Source organism: Brassica oleracea, chromosome C3, assembly GCF_000695525.1.
Source record: "Brassica oleracea var. oleracea cultivar TO1000 chromosome C3, BOL, whole genome shotgun sequence".
In the NCBI taxonomy this organism is placed as follows: Eukaryota; Viridiplantae; Streptophyta; class Magnoliopsida; order Brassicales; family Brassicaceae; genus Brassica; species Brassica oleracea.
This window is the reverse complement of record NC_027750.1, coordinates 36,504,943-36,530,315: the sequence shown is the minus strand read 5'-3', so window position 1 is coordinate 36,530,315 and position 25,373 is coordinate 36,504,943. Positions and strand designations below refer to the sequence as shown.

The 25,373-nt window shown below is 36.9% G+C and overlaps 3 protein-coding genes and 1 long non-coding RNA gene across 6 annotated transcripts; all 4 read right to left on the bottom strand.

The window, feature by feature from the left end:
• Positions 1-8,605: 8,605 nt before the first annotated feature.
• Positions 8,606-9,979, bottom strand: LOC106332899 (peroxidase 69). The gene is made up of 3 exons (XM_013771391.1): positions 9,506-9,979; positions 9,254-9,413; positions 8,606-9,170 (listed from the first exon to the last, which is right to left on the bottom strand). Exons 1-3 carry the CDS (start codon positions 9,932-9,934, stop codon positions 8,755-8,757), a joined length of 1,005 nt encoding a protein of 334 aa, XP_013626845.1. The 5' UTR covers positions 9,935-9,979; the 3' UTR covers positions 8,606-8,754.
• Positions 9,980-11,709: 1,730 nt separating this feature from the next.
• LOC106332923 lies at positions 11,710-13,967 on the bottom strand. Of its 3 annotated transcripts, none has more exons than XR_001268237.1 (4): positions 13,673-13,967; positions 13,224-13,295; positions 12,978-13,060; positions 11,710-11,880 (listed from the first exon to the last, which is right to left on the bottom strand). It is a non-coding gene; the product is annotated as an uncharacterized LOC106332923 (long non-coding RNA). The 3 variants fall into 3 exon arrangements; XR_001268236.1 differs by lacking the exon at positions 11,710-11,880 and adding an exon at positions 11,883-11,960; XR_001268235.1 differs by lacking the exon at positions 11,710-11,880 and having other exon boundaries at positions 11,973-13,060.
• A 111-nt stretch (positions 13,968-14,078) lies between these two features.
• Positions 14,079-16,204, bottom strand: LOC106333319 (peroxidase 70). Its single transcript, XM_013771782.1, has 4 exons — positions 15,660-16,204; positions 15,411-15,570; positions 14,746-14,956; positions 14,079-14,491 (listed from the first exon to the last, which is right to left on the bottom strand). Exons 1-4 carry the CDS (start codon positions 16,083-16,085, stop codon positions 14,287-14,289), a joined length of 1,002 nt encoding a protein of 333 aa, XP_013627236.1. The 5' UTR covers positions 16,086-16,204; the 3' UTR covers positions 14,079-14,286.
• Positions 16,205-22,694: 6,490 nt separating this feature from the next.
• On the bottom strand, positions 22,695-25,328 carry LOC106330511. Its single transcript, XM_013768966.1, has 5 exons — positions 24,205-25,328; positions 24,077-24,161; positions 23,565-23,930; positions 23,070-23,426; positions 22,695-22,994 (listed from the first exon to the last, which is right to left on the bottom strand). The coding sequence occupies exons 1-5, from the start codon at positions 25,326-25,328 to the stop codon at positions 22,695-22,697; spliced, it is 2,232 nt and encodes a 743-aa protein (XP_013624420.1).
• Between the last annotated feature and the right edge of the window lie 45 nt (positions 25,329-25,373).

The following is a 25,373-nucleotide window of genomic DNA, read 5'->3' as shown; positions in this document are numbered from 1 at the left end:
AGATTACAATTCTTTTGGATGTTTTAGTTTTTTTTTAAAAAAGATTACAATTATTCTTTTGAATGTTTTCTATCTGGCCTAAAAATTTGAGTTCATGTTTCTTTATAAAGATCTACATTATTTGTTTTTTTTTTTACGTTTTAGATACTCCGTTACCATCCACTTATATTGTAGAAAAAGAGAATCTTTAAAATTAACAAGCAAAATATATCTTATCACATCTAATCTCTTCTCGAAACTTTCTGAAAGACAAAAATTATTCGCATACACATCTCTTGCGTATACAAATCTATAAAACACAAACCACAAAATTATACAAAAAATAATAATCTAAATCACAGGTAAAATATATCTAGCCCGTAGGACGGACCGATCCTAGTATATCTATAATGCAAAATAATGATTGAATCTTTTTTTTATTTAAATGCAACAAATAGAGAAAAACGTTATTTAGTTTTCATGATAACTCTAAATAAAGACTTTCTTGTTCGAATATTTAATATGGAAGGTAGAGAATAATAAATGACATATGTATGTCTTATTCTTTACTCTTCACCTCAACACATGCATCTATAACTATATCTAGAATGATTTTCCATCGCATGTTAGAACTTCGAACTTAGAAGCATCAATTATAATTCCCCAAAGATAAAGAATCCGGTTGGTGATTGGTACACGTGTAAAGATCACATATTCGAAACTCACGTAACCTGGCGCTATCATAACATCAGCATGACTGGGCCGTAGCTGGAAGCCCACGTAACCTGGCCCTATATTACCTTTTTCTTTTAAGTTCTAACTTCTACCATTTCGGTGGCCCATTGAAGAAATACATAGAATAAATAGACCCTATAACTTCCATATCTTTCTAAATCCCTGTGTATTATTTGTAAAACATTACGACTTCTTTTTGTAGCCACGTGTCATCGATAGAATGATTCTTAGAATAATTAGAGAAATATGTTGGTCCATCTAATTATATAATAAGCTTTTTATTAAACTAACCATAAATTCATTATTAATGTCAATTATTATTTCCTTAAATAAAAATTACGAAATTGCCTAATATGGCTAAAATATATATGACAATTAATGATTTTGAATAATAAAGATCTGATAAAAAAATAATGTATCTTCTATCAAATTTGTTTAATATTAAACTATTAAAATAATTTAAGAAAATCACAATAACCATATTATAAAAATTTAGATTTTTCTGTATATGTTATATTTTGAATTTTAAAAAATGACTATAATTTACTAAAACTGTTAAAAGTCTCACATTCAAATTTTGCGATCCATTGTTTAAAATTTTTGTTATGACAAAATACAAATGATTACAAAATCATATAAATAAAAGTCTAATTTAATTAATCATTAAGATTTAAAATATATATGTATATATATCATTCTAAATTAAACTATAAACCATATTGAATAAATAAATATTTTAATTTCAAAATTTGCTTTGAATAATTTTTTTTTGATAAAAGTTTTGAACTAACATTGATAATTGTTTTTAAATTATAAATTAGTAAAATTATTAATCCCACAAAGAAAATTTTGTTATCAGTAATTTAAAGTTTTTACTATTAAAGATGCACATGATAAAAAAACATATGAGTAGAAAACATCATTTAATAGACATTAATATTAAAAATATACTATATATGTTAATATCATTTAAATTTAATTGCATATCCTATCAAATTTTTTTAAAAATTGTTTGGATTAATAAATTGATTTATACGTTTGTACCAATTTAATTATATATGTAATAGTTACTAACTTTTAATTATTCAATATATATTTATTATTTCATAATATGTAATAACATATAATAAATAAAATAATTTATATATATAATGTTTATCCCGCGCAAGGCGCGGATCTTAATCTAGTTGCCTCATAAAATGAATTATACCAATCAGTCCTTATAATCGATAGGAAATAAATCATTTCAACCACCCTTCATTTTTGGTGTTCCTAAAATATAATTACCCTCTTCATGCGCTGACTACTCCTTGATCACGACTTTTCTTGGCTATCCAACTTCTGGATCCGGAATACCACATCACAAGCCTCATACAATTCTTTTCCCTACGAAACCCACTATAGAATTTGCACTCCACCATTGCTCTTCACTCATGTTCTCATCTCTCTTGCCTCTAACGATTTCCATGTTCAGCACACTCCATTTAACAAAGCTGTGTATCGAACAATGTTTGGTTTGTATCCATGTGCGTGCATAACCAGAAGCAGATTTTTATGAACACATTATTTGGCAGTATAACGATATTTGTTGGCTTTCCATCTATCAACGAAATCAATTGCAAGAGCTATGTCGGTCTCAGATGACAACAATAGATAAAGTTCGAGCTGCTTCTCTTCCAACTGCACCATGCTCTCTTGTCAAATGAAGAAGATGAATTAGTTGTTTTAAAAACAAAATTCATCCCTTTAGGTGGTATTCTTTTTAATTGGATTTAAAATGTAAATCTGTTGTAGTACACCAAAATAATTTTGATGAATATTTTTTGTGAAATCTTTGTTTTTCAATAAGAAAAAATTTAATGGGATTTCTACAAATGTTGTATCCAATAACCCGGTGTTTAATGGGAATTATAAATGCTATTATTCAATAAGAGAGGATTTAGAAAAAAAACCTAAAATTTTCTGAAGTCTTTAATCCAATAAGTTCTCCTTAGCATTTAGGAGTTTCAATTTCAAAAATCTTTAAATTTAAACATATGCATGGGTACATTAATCTGGAAACCGAAGAACCGAACTGAAAAAATGTTTGGTTCGAGATCCTGCCAAATACCCAAGTGGATCTTATATATTTAGAATCTAAGAACTAGAACCGGACCGAAACCAAACTGAAAACAAATTAAACCGAAGCAAGAACCGAATAGATACCCAAATTTCTATAATATGATTTATATATTTATAAATATTAAAAATACTATTTATAAACCGAAATACCCAAAAAACGAATACTTATGATCCTGCTATATTTAGACAAAAATTGTGAATTTATAAATCTTAAGAGATTACACTATTATGATCTGATTCGTCATCCTTTGTAGTTTCCGAATTTAGCCGTCCCCGTTTGATCAGGATATCTTATTACATGTGTATATATGTTGTGTATACTACATATATAGTTGTTTGCAATAGCAAGATGAAAATTCATGCGACGACTAAATTGGATTTTACTTAAAAACACTAATTAGAAAAAGTCTTTTTCTAACTAAGTAGGTACGATACAGTTAAACCATGGATCATGATTAGTGATTGCAACTTCGCCGGAATCCAACATATTGAATTCATGCATTTGACCAAACCATATAATATATAATATCGAATGTTTTGATTAATCTAGATTAGTTATTAACTTACTATTAATGTAGTCCAAGTCCAACAACGCCTCAAGTTCATCAACATAACAAGCCTATTGTGAAGTGTCAGCTACAAGACAAACCTCCAACATTCACAAAAGATACAGCACAAGGAGGTTGTGCTCAACGTACGATAAAGCAGTCAATCCAGCTAGCCAATAGATTCTCTCCTTTGTTAATGGCCAGCTGCTGAGATCACAGTTGTATCATCTCTAGATCCTTCGGCTTTAGCTATATATGGAAAACGTTTGTAACCTTGATGATTTAAGCAATAAACGTATTATTCAGAAATCTTTTGCTCTGTTTATTCCTCTGTTTTAGTTCCACCTTTATGGTATCAGAGCCATGGAAGGCAATCCTGACCCTCATTCCGCGTCAAATCTCACCATCAATCAGTGTGTCACACTCAAGCTGAAGGATGACAACTATCTCTTGTGGAAACTGCAGTTTGAGCAGTTCCTCTCTTCTCAGTTGCTTCTCGGCTACGTCAATGGTGGTCAACCTAGTCCTGCGCAAACCATTACCGTCAGAGAAGGAGATCAAGTCACGGAAGCCGCAAATCCGGAGTTTCTCAAGTGGGTACAGAAAGATCAACTCATCATGGCATGAATCTATGGTACTCTCTCCGAAAACGCGCTTCGTTCTTTTTATGGTCTCCATTCGTCTCAAGAGGTATGGTCTGCTCTAGGACATAAGTATAATAGGGTTTCGGCCACTAGGAAGCTAGCTTTACAGAGGAAGATTCAGACTATGTCTAAGAGTAGTAAAACTATGGCGGTTTACTTATCTGAAATCAAATCTCTGTGTGATCAACTTGATTCTATTGGCTCTGCGATTCCTGAAAGTGAGAAGATCTTTGGTGTTTTAAACGGATTAGGAAAAGATTATGAGTCTATCTGCACTGTGATTGAGAACTCTATGGATGCTATACCGGCACCTTCTCTTGATGATGTTATGTCCAAGCTAATCTCCTTTGAAGAAAAAGTTCAGGCATACACATCGTCCTCTAAGATCACTCCGCACCAGGCGTTCTATACAAATAGAGGCGGCTACTCTGGTCGTGGTCGAGGTCAATACCGTGGAGGCTATAGGGGATGAGGTTACTCAACACAAGGCAGGGGTTTCTATCAGCAGTATGGTCAGAACAGTGGTCGTGGACAGCAACAGAGTTCGTCTCGTCCTACATGTCAGATATGTGGCAAGTTTGGTCATTCAGCATTCCAGTGTTATCAGAGGTATGATGAGAACTTTCAGCCTCAGCTACCTCAGGCAAATGCAGTGATGAGAACTACAGAAGAGTCAGACTTTGATGGCAATGAGTGGTACCCTGACACAGCTGCCACACATCACATTACAAACTCCACTGAGCATCTGCAATCCTCACAACCCTACTCTGGAACAGATGCAGTGATCGTTGCTAATGGAGACTTTCTCCCAATCACTCATGTCGGCTCCATTGCATTACCATCTATATCAGGTACCTTACCACTTAATGGTGTACTAGTATGTCCTTCAATAACAAAGTCTCTGCTATCTGTATCGAGATTGACTGATGACTATCTCTGTGAATTTTTATTTGACTCCCGTGATGTACTTGTTAAGGACAAAAAGACACAACAACTTCTCAGTCGAGGAAGCAAGCGTGAAGGTCTGTACCGGTTAGAGAACCCTCAGTTTCTTGCGTTGTACTCATCTAGGCAGCAATGTGCAAGTGATGTCATATGGCACAAGAGATTGGGGCATCCTCACCAGCAAATTCTTCAATATCTATCTTCAATACAAGCAATTTCAGGTAATAAAGTCTTTAAGACTATGTGTGAGCCATGTCAGCTAGGGAAAACCTGCAAGTTACCCTTTTCTAGTTCAAATTTTCAGTCTGAGAAACCGTTAGAAAGGATTCATAGTGATGTATGGGGTCTTGCTCCTGTAACTTATGTTCAAGGTTTCAGATATTATATCATTTTCATTGATAATTTCTCGAGATTCAGCTGGCTCTATCCGCTTAAGCGCAAATCAGATGTGTTTTCTGTTTTTAAATCCTTTCAAAGCATGGTTGAGAATCAGTTTGAAAGGAAGATACAAATTTTTCAGAGTGATGGAGGAGGAGAATTTGTAAACACAGAGTTTGTGTCGCATCTAGCACAGTGTGGCATCAAACACTACTTATGCTGTCCGCATACTCCAGAACAGAACGGTTTGGCTGAGAGAAAGCATCGTCACTTGCTTGAACTCGGGTTGTCTATGATGTTTGAAGCGAAGCTACCTCAGAATCTTTGGGTTGAAGCTCTGTTCACAGCCAATTTCTTGACAAACTTGCTTCCACACTCTGCTACTGGAAAGACAACAAGTCCTTTTGAGAAGTTAAATGGAGTTGCACCTCACTATTCAGCCCTTTGCGTGTTAGGATGTGCATGCTATCTATATCTCCGACCGTATGCGCAAAAAAAGTTTGATCCTAAGAGTCTTTTATGTGCCTTGTTGGGTTATACAGAGAAACATAAAGGATATCGATGTCTTCACCCTCCTACTGGACGTGTGTACATAAGTCGCCATGTTCTCTTTGATGAAGGTCGTTTTCCATTCTCTGATATATATATCAGTCAAGTAGTGAGCAGATAAACACACCTTTGTTAGAAGCTTGGTACAAAGGTTTGAAGACTGTTGTTTCAGAAGATGAAATTGTTACTGAAGCAAGCCAAGAAGAAGTTATAACAGGAAGTCGAAGACAAGTTGATTTACCTCCAGTCAACCCGGTTACTTATCAGTATACAGAAGAAGATTTTCCACCTCTTCCTTCACCAGATCATGTGCCTGTCCCAGAGCATGCACCAAATCCAGTTCAGGTACCTGCCCCTCCTCCAGAAGACAACACTCATACTATGGTTACGAGGGGAAAGGATGGTATCAAAAAACCAAACCCAAGATATGTGTTGCATACAATCAAAAGTGTTACTAAAGAGCCTACAACTTTGGCTGAGGCTCTTAGTCACCCTGGTTGGAATGGAGCTATGTCTGAAGAAATTGGCACATGTCATGAGACACAAACATGGAGTCTGGTTCCATGTCCTAAAGATGATCATGTCATTGGGTGTAGATGGGTTCATAAAGTAAAATTACATGCGGATGGAACAGTTGAGAAGCTGAGATCAAGACTTGTCGCTAAAGGAAATGAACAAGAAGAAGGGGTTGATTTCTTGGAAACTTATAGTCCTGTTGTTAGAACAGCAATAGTTCGAATGGTGCTGCATACATCTACGGTTAATCATTGGGATATCAAGCAATTAGACATTAAAAACGCCTTCTTGCATGGTGACTTAGCAGAAACAGTTTATATGAGACAGCCTCCCGGTTTTGAAGATAATGTGCATCCAGAGTATGTGTCTCCTGCACAAAGCTATTTATGGGTTGAAACAAGCTCCACGTGCTTGGTTTGACAAATTCAACACATTTCTCTTGAAGTTTGGGTTCATCTGCAGTGTTAAAGATCCATCTCTCTTCATATATCATCACGGTACTACCATCATCTTTCTCCTATTATACATTGATGACATGGTATTAAACGGTAATGACCCTGATGTGTTAAAGAAGCTGTTGAGTTCTCTTAGTTCTGAGTTTCGAATGAAGGACATGGGTCCTTTGAGCTACTTTCTTGGAATTCAAGTGCAATACACGCCCACTGGTATGTTTCTGAATCAAGAGAAGTATGCATCAGACTTGCTTCACACGGCAGGGATGATTGATTGCTCACCTATGCCTACTTCATTGCCTTTGCAACTAAACAAGGTTCCATACCAAGAAGAATACTTCAAAGAACCATCATACTTTAGGAGTCTTGCTGGAAAGCTTCAGTACTTGACTTTAACAAGACATGATCTTCAGTTTGCAGTTAATCTAGTGTGTCAGCGATTGAACAAACCAACAGTGGCTGACTTCAATTTGCAAAAACGAGTTCTCAGATACATCAAGGGTACTCTTACCATGGGTCTACACTTTACCTTTGACTCAGATTCTTCTCTTAAAGCTTTATGTGACAGTGATTGGGCCGGTTGCAGTGAGACAAGACGTTCTACAGGTGGTTTCTGTACAATGATTGGTTCAAACCTCATCTCATGGTCAGCTAAAAGGCAAGATTCAGTCTCAAGATCATCAACAGAAGCAGAGTATAGGTGTTTATCTGACACTGCTGCAGAACTTTCTTGGATCAGAGATCTGTTGCAGGAGCTTGGCTTTCCCTCTATGAAATCAGCTGAAGCATACTGTGACAATTTATCAGCGGTTCATCTTACTGCTAACCCGGTGTTACATAAAAAGTCCAAGCACTTTGCAACTCACTACCATTTTGCTCGAGAACAAGTGGCTAAAGGTACGTTGATCGTTCAGCATGTGCCTGCTTCGTTACAGCTTGCTGATATCTTCACTAAGTCATTACCACAAGAGGCCTTCTACTCGTTACGTTCCAAACTCGGTGTTGTGTCGTCGCCCACCACGAGTTTGCGAGGAGATATTAATGTAGTCCAAGTCCAACAACACAAGAGGCCTCAAGTTCATCAACATAACAAGCTCATTGTGAAGTCTCAGCTGCAAGACAAACCTCCAACGTTCACAAAAGATATAGAGCACAAGGAGGTTGTGCTCAACGTACGATAAAGCAGTCAATCCAGCTAGCCAATAGATTTTCTTCTTTGTTAATGGCCAGCTGCTGAGATCACAGTTGTATCATCTCTAGATCCTTCGGCTTTAGTTATATATGGAAAACGTTTATAACCTTATGATTTAAGCAGTATTATTCAGAAATCTTTTGCTCTGTTTATTCCTCTGTTTTGGTTCCACCTTTACTTACATATTTAATTATGAATCAATAATCATTACTGATATTAGTTTTCATTCATCTAACGTAATCAAACGTTTTCTTCTTTATATAATTCGTTCATGCAAATACCTTCCGTATAAGAAATAAATGACAATCTTAGAGTATAAGATCATGTTTATCCTAGTTTTTTTTTTGTCTAAAACAAAAAAAAAAATTAAAAAGCAAACCAATCGCGGACCGCCACGAATCAGTGGAGCCCACGAACAGTGTAAGAAACTCACTAAAATCGGTTCTTAATTAGTAGTTTTTGTAACCGATCCTTAACGGTTTTGTGGGGGCTCACGCACTAAGAACCTCACTAAGGACCCGGATAAACATGTTCTAATACATACATGTTACAAGTACAATCTTACACTTGAATATTTATAACGTAACAATCAAACCACAAGATGATATAGCAAACTTATTGTATAAAACAAATGATTATTCATTAACCATCATAGATTAAAACCAAACCACACTGTTGTGCTTTCATATTCTTAATCAGTTGACCCTAGAGCAAACCCTACGAATCTCCCCATCTGATCCTGTCTTAACGTCTATAAGACTCATCTTGACCATCGACTTCCCGAACTCTGTTCCAAACCTCAGTGATGGTCGGCGTAAACCTAATAACCGTTCTATGATGGCTCGAGTCTCGGGGTCCCTCCATAAGACTAGGTCGGATTGGAGAACTACACGGCTTGACCTCACGTTCCTTAGGAACGACGTGTCAAACCTGCCAACACTACCATCGTCTAAGACGACTCGGGCTGATGCGTCTCCGGTTAGAGGGCATCGATTCTGAACCAATGGTACGAACCTCGGATTGATTGATGGGTCGGGTTGTCCTGTGCCGTTGAAGTTAAAAAACCTGCCTCTTACCAAACCGCAACCAGCAGTTCCTATTGTGTGTCCGCCTAGTCAAACCAAAACTCGTAATATTAGCATTATCAGCTAGTACTGAATGTTTTTATACTCGCTGAATGTAATGAAAACATACCAACAAGGGTTACGAGGTCTATTGTGTTGAGAGTTTTAGCAGCGAAGTCTCGCTTCTGCTTGTCGACGGGGTCGAATGGTCCGGGTAAGATCACGTCCGAGGCTTGTGAGATTCGGCCGTCCAGACGTCCCAATGGCACTCGCCACCCTTGACCACCGGTCTGCATTCGGTTACACACAATACATTAAATACTATATGTTTATACGTGCGTGTAACAATTTAAACCAAAATAATTAATTTAAAATATGTTACCAAAACAACAGCTTCGCGTGCAGCAAGGGTGAGGATATCAGCGCAAGAAACAGTTCTAGGACAAGCAACCTCAAGCCTAGCCTTAGCTTCTTCAATAGCGTCAAACCCTCTCAATGAACGGTTTGGAACGGCGGTTCTCTCGCTAGTATCACCAGCGAGGAGAACTGAGCCATCGCAGCCACGAACAAAGCAATCGTGAAAATGCATACGCAAAATCCCGGGTGCATTAGCCGGGTTGGACCGGACATGTGCTCGAACCACCGAAGCCACGATGGACTCTACGTTCCGGCATCTATTGCCATAATACCCAACACGTGGTCTTCGACCACCACCTCCACGGCTTGAACCACGATTTCCTTGTGCAGTTACAGCTGCAACCAATACTAAAAACGTTACTAGAATGGATAGTAAGTTATAACCACGACCCATTTTGTATTTTGTTTGGTAATGTATAAGAAAGTATTTGAGCTTTGTTATTGTTTGTTGTGTGTGTGTCTGAGTTTGGTGTTAAAGGGTTAGTCTTTATAGGCAAAAAAAGTCTTGGTAATAAGAATTGCAACGATCAACTTCGGCACGCGACGCCGAATTTTATGGGAGTTATATTATTATAAGTTGCTATAGTTAATCATGAAATAATAATTAGTTGCATTATGGTTTTGACGAGTCGGTCCATTTAACATATATGTATGTATTATGCTTTTTTTTGGAACAATTATATTATGCATATTTCATATTGTTTATGTATCCTTGATCGAAGCTATCTTCGCTTTAAATTATAAAATATAAATGATTGATGATAGATTCAAAAGTTTGGTAAAATCATAGTTATAATCCGATCATATGGAGATAAATTGTACGTATAATTATTGCGTGGCGATAATATAGTTTTCGATTTTTTGGTCAGAACATGGTAATGATAATGAAATTGTACAGGGTATAGTTGACTTTTTAAAATGATTAAATTTATATGCTATAATAGTTTTAAGTTAACTTCTTAATATTGTTTTTGGCTTAGCAATAGTACTATTAAGAGTTCTATGAAGAATTAAAAATCTAAAAGTATTCACCGCCATGGAATCTTTCAACTTATCGGAGAAGAAGTTTGTGCATGGGTAAGGCTACAAAACGAAGAGAATACGGATAATGATGACTTTAATCAGTAGTTAATCACTTCCCAGGACTAAAGTAATTAAACGATTATACTGACAGCTGGTTTGCTTATGCGTAAATTTTCTGATGAAGAAATTATTTTTTCCTGATGACAATAAAACGCGTGTGACGGTTAAATAACAACTTTTTTTTTGCTCAACTTTGAATAACAAATTGTACGCTTACTTGTGCACCCAAAAAGAGAACTTGTATGTTTAGTTCATTTTTTTCTTTATAACAGAAGTATCCGGTGGATCGAGATCCAACTGACTAGTACTCTAGAAATTTGTCAGCCGGTAACAGACAGATCCGATTACACGTAATGGGAATCATACATCCATGTCACACACCCACACAAACAAATAAATTTGAGTTTAGTATCCCAAAATGCTAAACACATTTTTAAACTCGCAGTACCACTCGACCAACCACTCGATCACGATTGTGTAGTTATGCTTGCTTAGTTTGTACAGTATTTAGATCGAAGTAGTGGTCTTCAATCAGCTTGAATATGTTTTCTTGATCATAGATTATAATTCTCACGTATAAAACCATATTACACATTTTTTCTAAAACGTAGTAAATTATCTTAAATTGAATAAGAACATGTCGGTCGATATAATCAGTATTTAAAATCAACCAAACTAACTGCATTTGGATTTTTGCGGAACTCTGCATTTGTTAAGATATAATAAGCAAATAAAAATCTCATTAAAATACATTTCGAAAATGTTATGAGCCTAGCCAGTATATTGAAAAGAACCAAGTCTATGTGTAACAACCCATCCCGCTCACTCGGAATCTGGCTCACAGCCCTGCAGAGCACTGACCCCAACCCCTCCATTATGAGTTTTCTCTGACTCCATAATTAGGTTGTTGGTGAGTATCGAACCCAGGATCTCACCCTTTAACAACACTCTTCCAGGATGAGTTGTCACCAATTGATCTGATAATTGAGGAGTTGGGGTCGGTGCCCTGCATGACTGTGAGCCGGATTCCGAGTGAACGGGATGGGTTGTCACATAAAAAGTTGATATTTTTGTGACAACCCGCCCCGTGGGAACTACCCACCCCGTGGGCCCCAGGTTCACAGCGCTGTAGCGTACCGACCCTAACCTTTCCATTATGAGTTTTTTCTGACTCCATAATTAGGTTGTTGGTGAATCTTGAACCCAAAACCTCACCCTTTAACAGTATTCCCACATGACAAGCCATCACCAATTGACCTGCCCATTGAACATCATTATCTTGCTCTCCCGTTTCATTATCCTTTTGACGAAGTATGCATAGTTGTATAGTCGACTTTCTATTACATTCATAAATTCAACACTTATTCCTCTTGAATGTGTTATCAATCAAATATTTTATACAATGCACACGAAACTCAGGAAAAAATGGTGTAATTGTTGTAGAATTCTATTTTTACGTAACAGAATCATGAGCATATGGTTTTTTTTTGTGTTACAATGAATTAAAACCGATAGATAACTTCTTACTTTTAAAAATATTAGTGATAAACAGGGTCTTTAAAACTATGATAAATGTATGAAAATGTTAATTGGAAAAGGTTATATTAGCCGGTAGAAGAGAGAAAAAAGCATATACAACCTTTAGTTGACAAGAGATGTCTTTTTTGTTTTTAAAACGAAGTTGACAAGAGATGTCTTGTTTAATGAAACCACCAAGAGACAACTTCGATGCCATAATATCATTGACTCGCTTTTTCTTTATTATCAAAGTCAACCACTATGTTATTGTTATTCCATTAATCATTTCCACTAATGATTAGATTCATTTTCGCACAGTGAATTCAAACTGATTCTTTATATCTTTATTGACTTTCACATATTTTCTATTATCTTCTTATAAGTTATATTCAACTCCAGTTTCTTTTAAAATTGGAGATAAACAGAAAACAAAAATTTGAAAAGAGTAATGAATCATAATTCCTGCTTCAACTTTAATATATACATGAATAATCAAAGGGAACTATTACCCATTCCTTAGAGCATCATTAACCTGTAACCCATTAGGGTATCTTAATGACTTTTTAAATATTAAATGTTAGTTAAAAACTTAGTTAAGAGACACCAATAAAAAGAATGCTCCAATGCTAGTCTCTAAATTAAAGGTTCTTAAAAAAACCATGCAACATCTTCCATCAAATTTACTTTCTTCTCCAAAGAAAATGGTTTTGATGTCATATTCTCAACAAGCTATAAAAAACTAGTACGTGCCTAACCATACATGATGCTTTATAAGATTTCCAGATCAACAAGATAACCAAAACGTTTCTTGAATAGCAAAAGACATTAATACTTACTCCATTTTCGTTGTCCCTTCTTCTAGGAAGGCAAAAGTCTTGGTGACGTTTTCATCCTCAGAGTAGAGGTTGGGATTGAGGTGCTGTAGTTCACAACATACAATCAGTATACTTCTTTTTTGTTCACTACATACAATCAGTATACTAATTTGCTAAAAACTTAGCTTGCCTTTCTTAAACCAATCAGAGATACCACACTGATAAAAATGGCATTATAACAAAGATATGTGATTAGAAGAGACTTACAAAGGTGATACAGTATCCAGATTTCACATCTTTGGCATCCTCAACATCCAGAGAGCTAAGATATTTGAAAACCTGTCATAGCAGAAAAAAAAATGAATCAAGAGGTTACTATGATGTAAATGACATGAATGGAACTATGAAACAAAACCGCAATGAAACGCAAAAAACTTTTGGTCTTCTTCGGTCAAAAGTTCACCTAAAGCATGGTGGCTCAAGAACTGCAAACGAAAGGAGATTCCCAATCCCAATCAGACATGAGAACCTCCATGACTAGACTAACAATACTAGAATAAACCCGAAACTAAACCACAAGAAGCAACGTTTTCACACAAACCAATAGGAAGAAAAATAGATAAAATCAAATTAAAATTACTTGCTTTCTGCAAATAGAGCAAGGATCCAAGGGCCATTAAGTACTGAGAGATGCAAAACAAACAAGAAATCCTCACCTGAGAAGGGAAATCTAGGGTTTCGGGTATGACACGCTGCTGGTGAGGGACATGTGGTGGTGGCTGATGAGGACGGTGATGGAGGTTTCAGAGGCGGAGGAGTGAATAGGTTGAAGAGATCAGAACAAAATAAGAAGTGCTGGTTTTTGGGTTTTGGAGGATATGAGTCGGAGAGATAGATCGAGGGATTGGACGACGTCGGGGATGGTGGATTGGATGGATAGAGAGGAGAAGAGATCCGTCGAGAGAGAGAGCTAAACACAAAACTCTCTCATGAGAACACGTGTCTCTTAAGAGACGCTTCCAACGCTTAATTAAGAGACGTTTGTTCAGTTAATAGCTAATTTTTATTTATTTTTAAATTATAATTACATTTTTAAGAGACTGCGATAAAGATGCTCTTAGTTCTATTCTAGACACTTTTTGTAACATGATCTATAACACTTATTTCCTCATATTCATGCATCGACGTAATTAAACACTATAATCATGCTAGAAAATGCTTAATCATTATTTGTTTGTTATCCTTGGAAAGCTGGAGAGTCTATTGAACTTTATATCTCCATGTTTTATTTATTACTTTTATGACATCATAATAGTTTCCTTTATGTTTATCAATTGATCGCAGAACAAACACTACGAATCTCCCCATCCAAACCCGTCTTGACCTCCGTCAGACTCATCTTAGACATCGACCTAGCAAACTCGGGTCCAGACGGCAAAAACGGAAACCGTAGTCCCAGCAACCGCTCCACGATGGAACGAGTCTCGGGATCATTCCATAGGAACTGATCAGACTCAAGGACACCTCGACCAAACCTCAAGTTGTTAACCAAGTTGCTTTGGTCTAGTGGTATAGGAGCTCCAGCTGGAGTGTCCGCCCCTGGGTTCGAGCCTTGGCCACTGCGGAATTTACATGTGGGCTGCAGCACCCGAGACCGAAGACCGTTACACGGTGAGCCACGTGGTGACGCCCTGGCAGCGTCCTTGCTCATTTCGGTCTCTAGTCTGGACCACCTCGGTGGGGCCAGGATACTCGGTTAGCAAAAAAAAAAAAAAAAAAAAAAAAAAACCTCAAGTTGTTAAGGTACGAAGTGTCGAACTGGCCTTCACTTCCCAGGTCCAGCGTGACACGAGTAGCGGCGTTGCCGTTGAGAGGACATTGAGATTGGATCTGAGGGACGAAATTTGGGTTGATGGTTGGGTCAGGACTTCCTGTGTTTTTGTAGTTGAAGAATCTATCCCTAAACACACCACACCCCACCGTTCCTATCGTGTGTCCGGCTGTTTATACACAAAATCCACTATGTAAATTGGAGTGTATCACAAGATAGATTCAAATTGTGTAATTTGCAATACATTATACAACGTATTTTATGAATTCTAGCTTAACTTAATTAATTAAGATGTAAGAAATGGTGAAATATTGTTAAATCTATAATACGCCATGCTACTATAAATTTATTTACACATGTAACATATACTTAGTTATACGGGTTATACATATAGAGGTTAATAACCTGAAAGTAATATGCAAATCTAAAACTAAATAAATTTAATACCCTAAAATATACACTTTCATGTATATACATTCAATTCTTTTTTTAAGAAAAGAAAAGTAAACGCTTTATTTGGTATTTATAATGGATTAATATTAAAAAAAAACATTCAAATAAAAAGAAAATCGAAAAATTAGGATTGAAACTAGGAGAAGCCTAATCTCAATTTATTTACGTACCAGCAAGGACAACTAGATCTTGGGTGTTAAGATATTTCGCAGCGAACCTCTGCTTCTGCACCGCAACTGAGTCAGTAGGTTCCGGCAAATCAACATTCGAGGCTAAGGAAACCCTACCATCGAGTCGTCCCAATGGAACTGGCCACCATGGTCCACCTGTCTATTCATGCATAATCAAACTTCCATTAGGTTACGTAAAGCTATAAACAATAGTTAGACTTAAAATATAAAATAACATATAGGTTAAACCAGAACGACGAAGTCACGAGCAGCTAGTGCGAGAATATCAGCACAAGAGACTGTTAGAGGACACGCGATCTCAAGCTGAGTCTTAGCTTCTTCGATAACGTTAAACCCTCTCAGCGATTGATTTGGAATCGCCGTTTTCTCAGAGTCAGGTCCGTCGAGGAGAATGGAACCGTCGCAGCCACGGACGAAACAATCGTGAAAATGCATACGCAAAATGCCCGGAGCATTGGCTGGATTTGTGAAATAATTAGACTGGACCACGGACCGCACTATCGATTCTACATTCCAGCATGCACTACCGTAATACCCGACCCGTGGCCTTGGGAGGAATGGGTATGGTCTTGTGGTTGCGGTTGCTGTTGCTGCCAGGACAAGGAATAACGGTAAGAAGACGCCGTGGGGGTTAAAATTAGTAACACTTGCCATATATATTAGTTTCTTCTTAGTTATTAACCATATGATTCATATATATTTGTGAAAACATTTCAGATTATAACTTTGGATATGTTGTGTTATATAGTTTGAGATTTTGGTTTATGTATTTATAGTGGAAACGAGTAATAGAATCGTGGTTGTAAATGAGTAAACAAAGCCGGGCTACGAACACATTAACTAATTGGAGCTACGTTTTACCGATATTGCATTTTATAATCGTTGTAACAGATTAGTTTTATAATTAATATTAGCGTATATGAATAAGGTCCTTGTATGTACCTAACTACCTACATTTAGATTTATGAATTTCTTCTCTTTTTTTACCTATTTTTTTTATGTGGCCAATGGCTTTATTAGGTAATTATGGGAAAACAATAGTACTCTCTCTATTTTTTATTGTAAATAGTTTAAGCAAAATTTGTTTGTTTCAAAATATAAGTAGTTTTCATAATTTTAAGTAATTTTTATTTTTATTGGGTATAATGTTATCAATCAAATAATATATACATATTTATGATTGGTTTAACTACACCTATTTTATATATCAAATGCTACTTTTGAAAAAAATAATAACTTTCTTAATATTTGTGCATTCATCTAAAACTACTTACGATAAAAAAACAGAGGGAATATTAATTAGTTGAGCCGCAACAAAAGAGTGGTCAGTAAATTAATTTTATCATTACGAACGTCCAACATTAGACGATGAAATTAGTAACAAAAATATTTAATCTTGCATGCATGGCTTTCCACCGTTAAATTATTTCTTCTAACTGATATTAATACGCATTATGGGGGATACATATATAAGACTAATACAAACAACTTGTGCACATGTTTATTTTTTCTTAACACATAAATATCTAATTCAATTATCTGTGTTTACACAAACTAAATCAGTTAATATAGTATGTATCTTTTGTGTAGTTGTCTTGATATACATATACTCATAATTTAAGAATATCATAACCGTCTAGTGGAGATATATACAAATCACTATATTATAATGAATAATCACTAGGCGTTAATTTAGGCACAATGCATGAGAATTACGAACTAAGTTAAATATTATGAATATTTGACTAGAAGAGTGGGACACCTCTTTCAATCTGTCTTCTTAGCGAATGTTTGTCTACGGAATAATACTACGTACTTTTACGTTTTGTATTAAAAATGATTCTTTTTATTTCGGACTTTTAGCTGGATCTGTTCTTTAGCTGTTACAATTGAATTCATACGCGTATAAAAGTATTACTTGCATTTGAAGATAAATAATTAAAAAATAGGAGCGTGTGGTGAATCGGGTTTTTTGTCAAATTCTCTAGTAATTACTTAGGATCTGTTTGTTTCTCCATTTGTCATCTCCTTCCAGGTGATTTATTTGTATGATCTATTCAGATGATCTATTCAGATTTTTGTGACTGTTTGTTTGTCCATCCAAATAGTTCATCTAGAAGAATCATCTAAATGGATCTTATGTTTGTTTCTTTATTTTCATTTTCAACCAAATGAATTAGTAAACAAATTACCAAAATACACTTTGATTTAATAATATATTTGATATTAATTTTAACTATATTACATTTAATTATTTAGTCTAATATATTTACATTATAATTATTTCAAAGGTAACGAGTTTTTTTGTGGTTTTGGCGGGAAAATAAGATTTTTTGGTTTTAGCAGGAAAACACATTTTTCGGTTTTGGCGGAAAATAGTTTTTTTTTGTTTTGGCGGGAAAGCCCGTTTTTGCGGTTTTCGCGGGAAAATGAGATTTTCGGTTTTGGTGGGAAAATGAGATTTTCGATTTTGGCGGGAAAACGAAATTTTGCGATTTTAGTGGGAACACGTGTTTTTGTGGTTTTGGTGGGAAAACACATTTTGGCAGGGAAAATACTTTTTTTTTTGTTTTGGCGGGAAAATGAAAATTTTCGGTTTTGGCGGAAAAACGTGATTTTGCAATTTTGGCGGGAAACGCATTTTTGTGGTTTTTGCGGAAAAACGCGTTTTTGGGGGTTTGGCGTGAAAACGCGTTTTTGCGATTTTGGCGGGAAAACGAGATTTTGCAATTTTGGCGGGAAAACACGTTTTTGCGATTTTGGCGGGAAAACATGTTTTTTTTTGTTTTGGCGGAAATTTGCGTTTTGGGGTTTCGACGTGAAAACATGTTTTTTGTGATTTTGGCATGAAAACACGTTTTTGCGATTTTTGCGGGAAATCACGTTTTTGCAATTTTGGTGGAAAAACACGTTTTTACAATTTTGGCAGGAAAATGCGTTTTTGGGGTTTTGGCGTGAAAAATTAGTTTTTAGATTTTTGCGGGAAAACGCATTTTTTGTGGTTTTGTTAGTTTTCATGTGTGACAAAATGATATTATGTTTAGATTTGTAATTTGTGAATTACATTAAGGGCATAATAGACATTATACTATTTTGAATGAACCATCTCCATTCAAATGATCCAAATTGGTTCAGCCGGATGGACTTTAAAATTAACCCTAAATTTCCGAAAGTCATCCGGATGATCCATCTGAATGAGTTGCACTTTTAGTATCTAAACAAACAAAACTCTCATCTTCATCCAGATGGTTCATCCAGATGGAGAAACAAACGGGCCCTTAATTAAAAAATCGGTAGTTTACGCAAAGTTGGTTTTCTTAATTATATCATAAATTCGAACTTTCATTTACGTTGTGAACAAAAGAAAGCCAAAAGAGTAAAAACGTAAGGCAAATATCCGTTTAGAGTTTCTTATTATTATGTGAATAAATAAACTTACAAACCCTTAAATCCATATTTATAAAAGCTTCAAAACCTTATTTATTTTTCCCTATAAGAATACATATTTATCTAATAAAAGTAAATTTTCCTAAACCGATAAGGCATACTGTATCGTAGAATACAAATGTTGAGCTTTTACTGGTGCACAGAGATTCAAGACACCTCAAGATGCAACAAACTCCACATTGACGAAAAATATCTACAAAACTCTTTATCCGGTCTATCTTCTGGGGAACCTCCCTTGCTTCTTAGCATCAGACAACATGGAGTAAATCCAAGCAATGCTTGAATTTCTCCGTTGTAACAGGTTTGGTCGACATGTCAGCTGCATTTTTCGACGTCTGCATCTTCTCCAACAAGACTTCTCCAGAAGCTGCTAACTCCCTTATTTTGTGAAACCTTATTCGAATGTGCTTCGTCCTTGCATGATACACTTGATTCTTAGTCAAGTACAAAGCGCTTTGACTATCACAGTGTAATTGAACACCTCCTTGATCAACACCCAACTCGGATACAAGACCTTGTACCCATACTGCTTCCTTAGCTGCTTCTCCAAGTGCCATATATTCAGCTTCTGTGGTTGACATCGCTACAATGGGTTGTTGTACCGATCTCCAACATATAGGTGCTCCTGCAAGAGTAAAAACGTACCATGTAGTTGACCTGCTATTATCCAGGTCTCCACCATAATCTGAATACACCCGATAACTGAATCGCACTTCTGACTTCCAAACTGAAATAGACTTTTGAAAGGTCCAATAATCAAATCATTATAGTAATTAATATGTCAATCCATTTCTAAGTATTTTGATGCAAAGAAAATGCAGGTTCAAACTTAATCTAAGTGCAATCAAGTGATAAGGTGATTCAATAAATCTAACAGGTTTCTAAAGCAACTAAACATCAACTTTCAATCAATTGGAATAAGAAGGAATCATGGGCATAAGATTTTGATTTCAGATGACTAAGATTAAATCTAAAATGGTAAGGTTTCAATCAACACATTCCCCTAAGTCTAGATATCAATTCTAAGCAAGTTCTCTTCCAAGATAAAAGCTCATTTACTCTCATGATCAAACATCAAATTCCTTTGGTTTGTGTCAATCAAGCAATCATTAAGGATAGATCATTCAACTTTCCTAACTCCCCTAACATCAAATCCCTTTGGTAGGGTAAGCTAAGAGCTTAATGAGTTGGCTCAGGCATTTCATCGAACACCTTCCGGGCAATGAAATGTCTAGAGTTTTAAACCAGAATGGCCAACTCAAGCTTAGCATTAAGATCACTCAATCAAGCAAGAAAACACATTAATTTATTCTAAACATTCTAGATCATCACTTAATCATCCTAAATCATCCTAACCCATGAATCCAAAGATGACTACTCACTCATAATCATGGTAGACACTAGATCATTAGTTGATCCAAATCTAAACATGATTAATGGTCAAAGTAATCAAGCAAAGATAAGAAATTATGATCAAGATTAGATCTTTCACCCAAAAGTGGTTTTTGATTTGATAGAAAACAAGATAAGATCCTAACATTAGGTTTAGAGAGTATTTATATGACTTCTAAAACCTAGTGGGCTCAGTCAACAACCTGAAAGGCCCAAATAAAACATAAATGTTCGATCAGAAGAAGAGAAACGCACGCGGGTTGATGAAGTCGCTTCACCAGGTCGCTCTGCCTCCAGAGCGGGTGCCTCACCTCGCTCTGAGAGGTCGCTCCGGCTCTCTGCTTCATTTCTTCATATTGCGCGCGGGTTGATGAAGTCGCTCCACCAGGTCGCTCTGCTTCCAGAGTGGGTGCCTCACCTCGCTCCGAGAGGTCGCTCCGGCTCTCTGTTTCATTACTCCATATAACTCCATATGGTGTGCGGGTTGATAACCTCGCTCCCACTGCCCGCTCCAGCTTTAAAGTTCGTCGACCAAGATGCATCGCTCAGAGCTGGTGTCGAACCCCGCTGTGGGATGTCGCGCTGCCTTTGTTTCGTCTGGAGCGGGTGTCGTAGGTCGCTCCCATTGCCCGCTTCGGTGCTCTACTCGCTCAAAAAACACTTTCCACTCCCTCTTTGATCCTAAATGCTTCCAAGTACCTCCAAGAACTCCAATGGACACTAGTCCAACATCTGATAAAGACGTATGCAATGCAAAAAGGAAACTAAAGTGCATAATCCCTAATCTAAATGACCAAAACATGCAAGAATGAAGAGTTAAAACAATGCAAATGTGCAAGATATCAACTCCCCCACACTAGTCTTTTACTTGTCCACAAGTAAACTTTCAAGAGCCAAAGGGAGAGAGGTTTGCTAATGGGAACTCATAACCAAAAGAAACACTTCCTAGCACTCATTAACATCCTAAAGAAATATAGCAAATAGCATGAGCAAACTCTCTTATTATACTCTAGCTTCTCTAGGCCTACCAATACTCTTATGCCTTTAGACAAGTTGCAATACTCATCAACCAACAAGTTCCTTCAACCAGCCCTCATATTGATTCACACACACACACAAGGTGAATTCTCACAAATGGGCACATGATCTCAATCATTTGGCTAGGTAAGCAAATGGTCTAAAATGCATCATTTCAAAGTGGTTATCACTCAAGAACAAGGAGTTTGATCATTATGCAAAATTTATCTAAGACTAGATGCAATTCATGCATACATAGATCCATTCTCATCGTTCTACCATTTTCCTAAGTGATTACAAGCTCTACCCTTTTCATCCCCATCCTAAAACCAAAATAGCACTCACTCACATCACTCACCCAATGAACAACACTCTTTTTTCTTTTGACTCAACCAACTAGGGACTTTTATTCACTTTTTACAACACTTAGCTATAACTCTTTCTCATTTCCCTTCTCACCTTCTCATTGATTCTCTTTTTTTATCTCTTTTTTTTATAAGGGGGAAGGTTCTTTTGTACACAATCTAGAGTTTCATTCTTTCTTTTTGTCCCTAGGATTTTTTTTTTCATGACACTTTGTTCATCTTTCTCATCTTTCTCACTCCCCAAACCCAAAATATTAATATTTAGAATACACAAACCCACTCACCATCCCCAAATGCTAGCTCATTATGCTAGCAAGAGATGAGAACAAATCTATGTCGCCTCCAATACTCTCAAGATTTTGCACATGACAAGCTATCAAAAGAGGCCTCACTCATGCAAATCAATGTTTGGACTCAAAGAATGGCTAGGGTTGTAGGGTATGGAGTGCCATTTGAGTTAACAAAGAGTGGTATAATGGAATAAGATAACTCAAATGTGTATGAGATCCATGATCAAGTATGCAAGTGCCCATATGCAAGAGAGATTAAGTTCAATCAAGCCAAGTTCAGTTTGGAGCTGATTTTAAAAACAATGCCAATATCAAGCAAGCAAACAAGTTTCAAGAAGAGTTTTCAAGGCTCGAAGCATGCAAGGTTTTCAAGAGATGCTTAAGCTACTTGATATGTTTAACTAGAGTGTCACTTTGAGTTCTAGACATGTGTTCTTTACAAGGTTTCTCTCTATTCATGAATGCAACCTATATGCTCTATACTCAATCCTAAGAATGCAAGTGATGCAACTACATGCTTCTTTTTGTGTTTTTCAAATTTTTCAAATTTTTTTTTGTTTTTCTATGCAAATATGTATGTACAATGCAAGACTCAATGCAATATCATCAAAGCAAACATGATCAAATACTTGTTACCTCCCCCAAACTTAGTTCACACAGTCTCCGTGTTAGTAAGTTGAAAGAGATACCCAAAAGAAAGAATAAATGCAAAGAAAAACTGGTATATACAATGTAAAGGTTGGAGTGGTACCTCAAGTGGAGAACGGAGAAGGAGGATCCTTCCCACCTTCAAGAGTGATGGTGAGGACCTGAGAGAGGAGCTCTTGAAGCTTGAGTGGATCATCTTGGAGCTGAGGAGTTATGATGGCTCTTGCACCTGAGAATAACTTAGACCTTCCCTTGCACTTGATCTTGTACTCAATCACTCCATCTTTGAACTTTATTTGGTGAAGAGTGAGAATGTGTGAATATTTTTCAACAGAAGTAGGGTGAGGTTCTTTCATCATCTTCTTCTTGTCATGAGTAGCCTCTATGGCTCTACTCACCCCCTCCTTCGTAGCACTTTCCAAGTGCTTATCACACATCTCTTTAGAGGACTCTCCATCAAAACCTTCTTTCTCACTAACAATCACTTCACCCTTGAGCTTCTCAATGGAAGGTTCTCCATAAGTAATGGTTCCACAATACTCAACATTCATCATTGGAGACTTGATTGGGTAGGAGATAGCTTTGTTCACATTGAGGAGTGTGACCTTCTCGTTGGCAAAGTCAATGCAAGCTCCTACTGTTGTGAGAAATGGTGTGCTAAGGATCAATAGGACTATCTTCTCAGTTGCCATCTTCAAAACAGTGAGATCAATAGACATGGTGCAAGCTCCAATCTTCAAAGCAAAATCCTTGATGAGACCAATTGGAGTTGTAGAAGAGGAGTCCCCAAACATTAGTAAGGATATGTTTGGCTCCATGTTTTCAATCCCAAGACTCTTCACCATCTCCATTGAGATCACATTCACACTTGCACCAGAATCAACAAGAACATCATCAAGTGTGAACTTACCAAGGGAGCAAGACAAGGTGAATTTTCCTTTGGTTTCTAGTTTTGGAATGGACTTTGGTTTGACTGGTGGATCAAGCTGAAAAGTAGAGATGTCAAGAAGCTCTGCTACTTCTTCTTTGTGAGCTAGAATGTCTTTGATGAGCATCATTTGGACATGAGCATCACGCATATGTGAGATCTCTGGAAGCTTGATTCCTACAGCACTCATGTCATTTCTGAACTTGGAGATCACCTTCTTTTGAGCTTTGGTGAGGACCCTTTGTGGAAATGGGAGATTATCATAAGGTGAATGCTCAACCTCAGTGGTTCCTTCCAACTTAACTTCCTTTAGCTTCTGCACAGCCTCTCTTTCAACTTGTTTTTCAGCCTTGTGCTCATCTCTCTTCAGAATCTCTGCTGCAACCTTCAGTTCAGCTTGTGCCGTAACTCTCTACATAGCCTTGTGTTCAGCCTTATCCACAATTTGTGTTGCAGCTTGGGAAACAAATTATGTTCTATACGAGAGGTTTTCATTCTGATCCACCTCTTTCTCATGATCACGCAACTCAATCTCAGAAGAAGTAGTAGAGAGGATACCATTGCAATAATCTTTGGGATTCTGCTCTGATTTCCCTGGTAGAGATCCCATTGGACGCTTGGAGGTTGAAGGCATAGAGGCAAACTGATTCTCCAAAGCCTTGAAGTGAGAGGAGAGTTGTAGGAACTTGTTGTTGAGGTCATTGTAGTTCCCATCAATCTTGGTGTGGAGAATCTTCAATTCATCTCCAATGCTCTTTGCAGTGTTATTCTGAGACTCCAAGATTTGCTTCAACATAGTATTGATGCTACTTTCTTGAGGGGAAGAAGTGGAAGACCCAACTTGGCCTTGTGTAGATTGGCAACCACCTTGCTGGTTGTTGTAGAAGAGCTTTTGTTGGTAGTTGTTGTGGTACTGAAATTTAGGCTCCTTCTTGTACCATGTCTCATTAGCATTCACAAAGCACAACTCTTCTTGACCTTCTAGACCATCAACTTCATTAACCACATCAATCCCCTCTTGTTTCTGCTCACCAATAGAGTTCACCTTCTCTTGTTTAGCTCTATCTGAGAGAAGATTATCCAACTTGTCTTGTAAAGCCTTCAACTCTTTCCTTGTGTTCTGATCATCTCCTCCACTGCCTCTGTTGCTTCTATCATGCTCATCATTGTAGACTGAATCACTATGAGCCATGTTCTCAACAAGTTTCTCAGCATCTTCTTCAGTTCTCCCCAAGAAGAACCCATTGCTACCAGTATCCAGCTGGCTTCTGAACTTAGGTAAAACTCCTCTATAAAAGGTACTGAGCAGACTCTCCTTGGTGAAACCATGATGTAGGCATTGAGACCAGCAGCTTCTGAACCTTTCCCATGCTTCACTAAAACCTTCAAGATTCCTCTGTTGAAACCCAGAGATCTCATTCCTAAGCTTGGCAGTCCTTGAGCTAGAGAAGAACTTGTTGAGGAAGGTTGTCTTGCATTCATTCCAAGTCGTGATATAATCACTTAGAAAGTTCTTCTCCCATGTGTGAGCTTTTTCTCCCAAAGAAAATGGAAACAATCTCAGCTTGAAGGCATCTTCAGAAACACCATTTGTTTTTGAAAAGCCACAGTACTTGTCAAATTGATCCAAGTGATCAAGTGGATCCTCCAAAGCAAGACCATGATACTTGTTGTTCTCTATCATGTTGATCAAGCTGGATTTGATCTCAAAGTTGTTGTTCTCCACAGCTGTGATCCCCAGCCTACTCCCATGTATATTGGGTTGATCATAGGTACCAATAGCTCTAGCTTGGCGCTGATTCCTTTCCATCTCAAGCTCAACTCTGTCCAAATGAGCTTTCTTTTCTTCTCCTCT